The 9,693-nt window shown below is 38.1% G+C and overlaps 1 protein-coding gene across 1 annotated transcript; it reads right to left on the bottom strand.

Moving 5' to 3' along the window:
- Window positions 1–442: 442 nt before the first annotated feature.
- Window positions 443–5,425, bottom strand: GAPT (GRB2 binding adaptor protein, transmembrane). The gene is made up of 3 exons (XM_041767759.1): window positions 5,395–5,425; window positions 2,618–2,682; window positions 443–2,190 (listed from the first exon to the last, which is right to left on the bottom strand). Exon 3 carries the CDS (start codon window positions 2,177–2,179, stop codon window positions 1,319–1,321), a length of 861 nt encoding a protein of 286 aa, XP_041623693.1. The 5' UTR covers window positions 2,180–2,190; window positions 2,618–2,682; window positions 5,395–5,425; the 3' UTR covers window positions 443–1,318.
- Between the last annotated feature and the right edge of the window lie 4,268 nt (window positions 5,426–9,693).

The following is a 9,693-nucleotide window of genomic DNA, read 5'->3' as shown; positions in this document are numbered from 1 at the left end:
TGCTGTAGTCAATTCCATGGCAATGGTTACCTGCTGGGACAATAAGGAGAGAGAAAAAGAGCAAGTCCCTTTTGATCCTACTGCCTACCAGTCTTCCACAATGCTCCCTATGAACAGAGAACCTAATATGGATCCACTTGGCAAAGGAAAAACTGTGGTTTGCAGAGCCTCAGCCTGAGAGATTCAGAGCAGCACATTAAAAAAGGCTGAGTTCAGGGGTAAGATATCATCACTTAAGAAGCAGCCAGGATTTATTTATTGCCTTTTCTTTCCTGCTAGACAATATGTGTTCAAGGCCCATGCCTTACTTTTTGCTGTTTTACTCCTGCCATGTACAGTAAAAGGAGACAGAAGGTACTCAAAAAATATTTCTTGAATGGATGAATTTATTAGATTTTTCTCAAAACTAGTGAAAAAATGTACAATTTAATACCTTGTCAATTGAACAATACCAAATGCCTCATACGATGGTCTAAAGAGTGGAGCTAAAATATGAATATGAGGCAATTCCTTACTATTTACTAAGGAATTTCAGACATTCTCATATGAGAGCAAATCATAAAATGCTATAGAAAACATTCATATGTTTAAATGCAGACTATTAAATAGGCAGCAAAATCTACAGGAAATCAGAAAAGGAAAAGGGAAAGATAAGTTTGGAATAATTCAGAAGACTTGGGGAAGAAGTTGCATCTGAGGCAGGCTTGAAAGGGGGCAGACAAGCAAAGCCAAGGATGACGGATGAGTCTGGCAGGTTTTCAGATGATTCAGATGAAAGCAGAGTAGTGAGAAATTTGTAGAAGTCACTGGGAAAGTAAAATGGAACCAACTGTGGGAAATTGTAAGTTCTGGAGTTAAAATTATAAAGAGTATGTCTTTTGTAAAAAGGATCACTAAGAGGTGTTAAGCAAAGGGCTGTTGTGGCATTTGGGAGTATTTTCTGAAGACAAATTTGGCAGCATCATGGGAACTGACTGAATGTGTAGAAACTAGAGCCAGAAAGACTAGTTAGAAGACTGACAAAGATCTTGAGCCAGAAGGAGATGATAGAGCTAGAAATAAGAGGAAAAAAATAACGGAACATTTAGAAGGAAGAATCAATGTAACATAAAACAGAGTTAATCTAGGGAAAGGTGAGCAAAGGGGATATCTGGAATTAACCCACAGTGATACACAGAGAGAAGGTTCAGGAGGGTGGAGACAGATGAAAGATCACTGAGTTTCATCTGAAGGACATGATTAACAATGACATTAGTACAATGGAAGTCCCAGTGAATGTTTATCCTCTAATAACTAAACCCAGGATTTTCAAAAGTTGTTATGAATCTGGAAGAATATATATGTCTTCATCTTGAGGGACTTCGGGAGTACTAGGCTTCTGGAAGTTACAATATTGAAACAGCATCTCATTTCCATAGATGTGCTCCTCGAAACTGGTCGGCCGAGTGTTCTCATATAGTTCGTTATCGGTTTCTTCCTTAGCTTTGGGAGCACCACTTTCCACATTCTCATAGTTGTCATGTGAGTTAGTCTCTCTCCCAGAAGATTTGTAGTCTTGGGTCTGAACTGAGATTTTATATCTTGAGCTGACAGCAAGGGGACTTGAGAGTGTTTTAGTATAGTTTTTTTTCCTGCTGCTCCTCCTTTGCAAGAACCTTGGTAAGGTAAATTGCACCAGGTCACGGTGCTTCCAGCGCCAAATACACCCAATTCCACAAATCAACAACAGGAAAAGAAGGGAAATTCCTATAGAAGTGGCCACTGATGTGTTTCCACAGCTTTTCAACATTTCTACACAGGCAGTGTTGTTCAGCCGTATGGCAGAGCCCTCAATGAATTCACAGGCGCAGACCAATGTAATTCCTTGCAGGGTATAGTTTAAAAGTAATCTTGGAAGCTCTTTTAGGCATTTATTTTTCAGAGGTAAAAGAACATTATTTGGCAAAGTCCTGATACAATTAGAGGAGAGATTGAGTACACTTAGCCTTGGAAGATCCTTCTCATTGTATGTGATCTTTTCCACATTACAACCGTTAATGGATAATTGCACTGTATCAGGGGGGACTTTAATTGATTCTACTCCACTTTCTTTCAGTGAATCACACAATGAAGCAGAAATGAGTGGAAAATAATGGCAGAGCAGACAACTCAAGAAAGAGATGGTTGAACGATCTGCCATCCAGATGGTTCCTATAAATTAAAAAATATATTAATTGCATATTTATTACACAATATAATAGGGAAATCTACCAATATGTACCAATTTATTAAGCACCAGCATTTGGTGAGTTTCTGCCTCAAAACAGAATACAGTACTAGCTGTTGTGAGGAGAGAAAAAGAGAAGAACTTCTATCTGCTCAAGCCTGAGTGGTCTTATCAATTAGATTTCAACATGGCTTTTGACAATAAGGCCAAGCATTTTCAAGTGAGGGACAATGCTCTGAATGCAACAGGAGGAAGGGGCAAGGGTATACCTGTGCAGTGATTTTCATTACTTATTGCCTCCTCTGTGAGGCCTTTTCCTTAATCACTCCTTCACCTGTGTGGCCTATGAATGAGTCCATTCTCTATTACAGTATGACAGCCCACATGACAAGGAATTGTGTGTCTTCCTACCTGGTTAAATGGTGGGCAGGGATCAGGTCTTTTCATCTTTATATTCCTAGATAATAGGATAGTACCTAGAGCAGAAAAGAAATTCAATTGATATTTATTAAATAAGTGAGTCGAGAAACAAATGACTCCAAGTCTCAGCATCTAATTGCTTAAGTTTTTTAAAACTTAATACATGTCTTCTAAAGGGTATAGATTTTTTTGTTTTAAGATTTTGTTTATTTATTTGAGAGAGAGTGGGGAGAGAGAGAGAGCAAGAGACACCACAAGCAGGGGTGAGGGGCAGAGGGAGAGGGAGAAGCAAACTCTCTGCTGAGTAGGGATTCCCAACATGCGGCTCGATCCCAGGACCCCAGGATCATGACCTGAGCCGAATGCAGACACTTAACCAACTGAGAGCCACCTAGGTGCCCTAAAGGGCACAGCTGATATTTAAAAGAAGAAAGACTTCTTTGACTTACAAAAAAAAAAATATATCTAAAACAAACTTTGAAAGGCTTTCGATCACTAGTGTTCTCACAACTTCTAGAAAACAACTTTTCAGTTAAGATAATTTCAGAATGTTTTCTGCCAAAACTTTAAAATGGCAAAGAGGAGATAAATGAAAAGTATTCAATCAGACTGAGTGTTGTACTATGATTTTATCAACAAAACATTATTACTGTATGTTTTCCGCCTAGACACAGAAATAGATTTTAACTGTTGCTGTTTGTAGTTTTATTGAGATACATAACTGATATACAACATTGTATAGGTTCAAGGTACACAGCCTGATGATTTGATATATGAATACATATTATGAAATGATCCCCACACTAAATTTAGTTGATGACAATCACCTCACATAGTTACAGATTTTTTCATCTCATAATAATAAGATCTACTCTCTTAGCAACTTTCAAATTTACAATACAGTGTTAACTATAGTCATCCAATATTGTTAACAGTACTTGTGGGATGACTATCATCTATTGAATGTCACTGTTGATAATATTTAGTTAAAAGCTTATTTTGGATCAACTTCTAAACACTTTTACATGGATTTTCTCATTTGATCCTACAGATGCCATATGAAGTAGATACTACTGTTATGCCCATTTTACAGAAGAGTAAGGAGAAGATTAAAGAATTTAATTTCCTGAATAACTAACAAGTGACTGAATCAGGATTCAAGTAAACTTTGCCCCCAAATACTATTCTTACCCAAATTTCTATAAATGACTATCGAGAACATCTATTGCTAAATTTTCATAGCTCATTTTGCTCTGATGTTCTTGAGAGCTGGAGTTCTTATTTATCTTTATATTACCAAAACCAGTACTAGACACAGAAGAGCTACTTTCTTAAATATTTGTTAGTGAATGGAGCAAACAGCATTAGGATAACAGTAGTAACAATAAACAGGGAAAAAGTAACCCCAGTAAGGTGAGCCCTGCATTCGGTGAGTTTTCACACAAGATAGTAAATTTGTTCAAGGTTGGAATACATCAGTGTGAAAAATTTCAGTTTCGCATTTCACACAAAATACCAAATTACATATAAAATTGAGTTAACTTTTACAAAATGTATTCGATAAATCTATATGGACAGATATCCCAGATCTAGACACCTTTTAAATTCTTTGGAACCTCTTAGGTTCCCTCCTTTATAAAGACCAGACATAATGCTGTGTCCAAAGGCAAGTATTTGGCAAATAACATTAACCATTAGTACCTCATTTCCTTTCTAAAACAGGTAAGAACTGATTTTATGTAAGATCTTTTTATAGTATAAGTGATTACTCATTTAAGCAAAAATTTGGTAGCATATTTGAACTGAATTTCAAATATAGATTACATTTAGTCACCTTTTTAAAAAGCTAAGCTTGCAACAAAAGTGGGGGAGGTGGACTATTGCTAAGGATTAGATAATAAATTGCCCTCTCAATTTCCAAGACGAGAATTTATTGTTATCATCTATGTTGTTCTATGTAGATATTCCAAAACATGCCAAATATTAAAACTGTCTGTTGGGGATCCCTGGGACGCTCAGCGTTTTGGTGCCTGCCTTTGGCCCAGGGCATGATCCTGGAGGTCCGGGATCGAGTCCCGCATCAGGCTCCCTGCATGGAGCCTGCTTCTCTCTCTGCCTGTGTCTCTGCCTCTCTCTCTCTCTCTCTCTCTCTCTCTGTGTATGTCTCTCATGAATAAATAAATAAAATCTTTCAAAAAAAAAACTGTCAAAGAAATACTTACTGAGATAAACACAAGAAGACTTTTTAGAGAAGAAGAAATTTATCCTTTTTCTTCTCTCCAAAACAACTTAATAGGAAAAACTCTGAGAGGTAAAATGGAAAGACTTACTGGAAAGAAGACTATATGTTAAAAGAGAGCCTTTCAAAGCCAGCTTAACTTCAAATAAGTCTCATTTTGCCCAATCTGCAAGAAGGCTGTTCCTGTTTTGGAAAACGGTTCCAACAGGCTACCTAACAATTCTCATTTGTCTTAAAATCACAAATGGTTGATAGATGTCTGTAATCTTCAAAAGCAGAATATTGCTCTTCTGTTTGGAAACAAGACAGTAGTAGCAAAGGCTAATCTTATACAAAGAAGCATACATACTGGTAAGGATAGGTTAACATCACCCTTAGTTTGTAAACTGATTTTTTCCTCCTATTGCTACCTATGGCCACCTAAAACTTTTGTCTGGTAACATAAAAAAGGTCAAGGTCATTATTTAAAATGGACTTGTTCCCTACAGTTTTTCATTACCCACACACCTTAAATCAGCTTCTCACTTACCTTGAGACAGTTAAGCCAAACTCTTTTCTATCCTTCTGCTTAAACCTGCTTTAGTGTTCCTCTTTTTCGCTTTGGTCAGTTACTTCCTTCTTTACCCCCTCCTTTTAGATTATTTCATACTTGTGAGGTTTCCTGGTTCTAGAGGAAGTTCTTATCAGAAGTACCAGAATTAAGATAAATGGCATTAGTTTTTGAAAAACAAGTCCAGCCCTTCATCCTTATCATTAATTCTCCAACTATATCAGAAAATAATGCGTGGAGCCCAGATGCTTTTTTTATTTGTGCGATATTTGCAGTCCTCACTTGAGAATCAATAACAATCATTTCATTTGCATTTAAAACTTTTTAAAAAGAAAATTTTGGGGCAGCCTGGGTGGCTCGGCAGTTTAGCACTGCCTTCAGTCCAGGCTGAAGATCCTGGAGACCCAGGATCGAGTCCCACGTCGGGCTCCTTGCATGGAGCCTGCTTCTCCCTCTGCCTGTGTCTCTGCCTCTCTCTCTGTGTGTGTGTCTATCATGAATAAATAAATAAAATCTTAAAAAAATTTTTTTTGAAATGTAGTTACATGGAGGTCTTGTTTATCTGTTTATTTGTAGGATTGCCAAAACGGCTCTCAATTCAAATACTATGTCCCAGTGCCACCAGTTATGTTTCCACTCATCAAACCAGTGTCTGATTTTGGCTCCAAAAATGTTAATATTCCTTTAAGTTGAGAAGATAGGAATTTCTCAAAGTATATATTCAACTTGAGTTGTGAGATTTCTGTGATCTTCTAGTAGGGAAAAAGAAAAACCGTTTTATTTTGTTTAATAACAGAAGCCAGCATATTCTGGGCACTCAATGTGTCTTCTAAATACTTCGTGGATTGCTCAGTAACTCCCGACATTCACCCATGGGAGAGAGCTGCGAATCATCCTATGTTTCCCGGGAGGAAATGGAAGCAGAGGGATAACCTAATGCCCCGCCCAGTGTGGTCTGGCAGTGTGCCTCCAGCACCTGTGTATTAAACCAGAGTACTTGCTAGCTTGGGTGAATACCATGTTTCCAACATAGAACTCTTGTTTAAGAGCATTTTTCAGACACTAACTCTATGGAGCAAAAAGAAAAAGGCTGAATTAAAAAGAGGAGATCATAAAGCCATGGGAAGTTTGCCTTTTAAATTGTTTTGGGACATGAACCCAGAGGATTTTCAAACCCAGAGGATTTCCTTTGAACCAGGTGATTTATTTTATTTTATTTTTTAAGATTTTATTTATTTATTTATGAGAGACACAGAGAGAAAGGCAAAGACAGAAGCAGAAGGAGAAGCAGATTCCCCACTAGGAGCCTGATGCAAGATTCGATCCCAGGACCCTGGGATCATGCCCTGAGCCAAAGGCAGGTGCTCAACCACTGAGCCACCCAGGCATCCCCTAAACCAGGTGATTTAAAAGAAGGTTTCATTATTGAAATATCAACCAGACGTCAGAAGAACAATGTCATTATGGATGGAGCATGGACATTGGGCCAGGAATCGCACTAAGCCATGGGGATGCAATAATGAACAGACTCCTCTGTAGCATCTAAAGCCTATCAGAAGAGGCTGCTGTCCACACAGATCATTTCAGATCAAAGACATGGGGCTAAGAAAGACATGAATGATCTGTTATGCATAGAGGACAGTGGGAATAGGGAAAAGAGGCATCCAATTCAGAATGGTCAAGAAAGGCAAGACCTGAGCAAAGCCTCATAGAATAAAAAGGAGTTAATCAAGGCAGAAGAGAAGGGTTCCAGTAAAAACCCAAGAGTGAAAGAGGTTATGAAGTGCTGTGAGGAATGAACCATGGAAGACAGTACTACCCTCCTGGTGTTCCATTTTAAGCTGTGAAATCTGCCACCTTGGAATATCTATCACAGCTAAAGACAGATACATTGTTATGGTTCATTGGGCAACTTAAAAAAGTTAGGTTATGATCCAGGGCTTAAAAACAAACAAAAAAACTTGATAATGAAAGACAAATAAAAAGGCTGAGGAGTATCATTCCTAGGTATAGATTCAACAGAAATGAGGCCTGTTTCTGTTTATACATGCTTTACTTCATATCTCAAGGTTCTAGAAACTTTCCAAAGGTCCCTCAACAATTCAATGGGTAAACAGAACATGATAAAACAATACAACTGAATATTACATATAGCAATAAAAAATCCCAAAGACTGATACATTACAACACAGATGGATTTCACAAACAAAATATAGACTTTATTTTTTAAAAAGATTTTATTTATTTTTACGAGAGAGAGAGAGAGAGAGAGAGAGAGAGAGCACCTGCTGGGGGAGAGGCAAATGGAGAGGGAGAGACAGACTCCCTGCTGAGCAGGGAGCCTGATATGGGGCTCGATCTCAGGACCATGAGGTCATACCTGAGCTGAAGGCAAACCCTTCACCTACTGAGCCACTCAGGTGTCCCTAATATAGATTTTAAAAAGCTAAGCACAAAAGAGTAAAACTGTAAGGTTCCATTCTCAAATCATGGAAAGCTTATCTATGAACACACAATGGCAGAAGTCAGAAAAATGGGGATTACTCTAGACTGGAAGGTGCATGAAGGAGACTTTAAAAGTCATGAAAAAAAAAGTCATGAAAAGTTGGGGTGCCTGGATGGCTTAGTTAAGCATCCAACTCTTGACTTCAGTTCAGATAATGATCTAGGATCATGAGATTGAGCCCCGAGTTGGGCTCTGCATTAACCAGGGAGTCTGCTTGAGATTCTCTCTCTAGCCCTCCTCCTTCCCCCGTTCATGTGTGCTCTCTTTTCTCTCTCTAAAAATAAATAAATAAATAAATAAATAAATAAATGCCATGAACAGTTGATATATATATATATATATATTATATATATATATATATATATATATAATTTTTATTCATTCAGATTACCACCTCCTTTGGTAAACTGGCCTTCTAATTGGGATGGAGTAATACTTTGCTCAACTATGGGCAGACTTTGAGGTGGATAAATTCCAAATTTACCTAGAGTTTCTTGAGTCTAAAGGTGGGTAAGGCTGATGGTAAGAACGAGGGGAGTTATTAATGAATCCTGAGCCTAGTCAAAGTAGGGAATTTCTACTTTCTGAGATTTTGAATATGTTCTTTCATTGGTACAACAGAACTTACTTAAAGATGTGGTGCAGAAAAGTCATGCTCAACCTAGAAATAAATATCATTATAAAGCAATTTTATCTAAAAGAAATAATTCTAGCATCTTGGACAAGTAATACAACTTCTTGGTCTTGCTTTCTTCATCCATAGGACAACAATCGATTGAATGATCCCTAATGTCTCCTCAACTCCTACTAAGTACATACGAACAGTGTAAATAGTTGTCACATTCAAAAGAGGGTTTTAAAAACTATTTTTCATGTGTAGTATCTACTTCTCCTTTTATTATGACTCCCTCTTTTCATCATTAGTCTTTCCTAATTGCTACAAAGATCAGATAACATGACTTGAAGTTTGCTTCAACTCCAGTTGAACACTCCCTCCTTCCCCCTTTTATTCCTCAGATGACAATAAACGGACACTGCAAAACTTGAGCGATCATTCCACATGAAAAAAATGGAAAACCTTTATACATCTTTATGAATAAAAGGGAAAGCTGCATAATTCAGCATTCCTCTAGTAAAGAGACACACCATTCATCTTAGATTGTGGATACGATTTCACAAGTCAGATACCCGATAAACTATTTCAACAGAGTTTTTGTTCAGTTGAGGAGAGTACCGTAAACTAGGATTAGTAATAGCCTCCAAATCAGTCACAGTGTGACTCTGCCAACTTCTTCAGTTTTAAGTAACTGAGTATATTCTGGAACCACGCACTGTAGTCAGGCTGGATGTGAGAACTGCTGGACAGCAGACAGGACAGAGAAGACTGCCATGACCATTTCAGATCTGGCAGTGGGAGGGGACCAGGATGGCAGGTTAGATTGAAGAAGGAGGCACTATTCTAAATCCTTCGCATTGAGACCCTGAATAATCGCCTTTGCACACTGATGCTGAGTGAGAAATCAGGGGAAGAAGAGAACAGTAACTGCTTTAGATTCATTTTCTCTGCCTGCCCTGCCCCTGGGATGCTGTCCTATATAACTCTATTCCCATGAAGAGTAGTAGGAGGTGAAAAAAGCATCAAAACAACTACACCAAAGTGGGTGGGAGCTAGGGATCTGTCTAAAAGGGCACTGATAACCAGGTATTCCTTTTTTCCCTCTGCAGGAAATTGGCTTCAGATGCCAATTCAACTTCAGATGACCACTGAACAT

This window comes from Vulpes lagopus, chromosome 8, assembly GCF_018345385.1.
Source record: "Vulpes lagopus strain Blue_001 chromosome 8, ASM1834538v1, whole genome shotgun sequence".
NCBI classification, from domain to species: Eukaryota; Metazoa; Chordata; class Mammalia; order Carnivora; family Canidae; genus Vulpes; species Vulpes lagopus.
This window is presented reverse-complemented; position numbering and strand designations above follow the sequence as displayed.

What these genes read in the sequence shown, in the direction of transcription:
- GAPT (XM_041767759.1), bottom strand. Translation starts at nt 2,179, where the DNA reads ATGGCAGATCGTTCAACCATCTCTTTCTTGAGTTGTCTGCTCTGCCAT.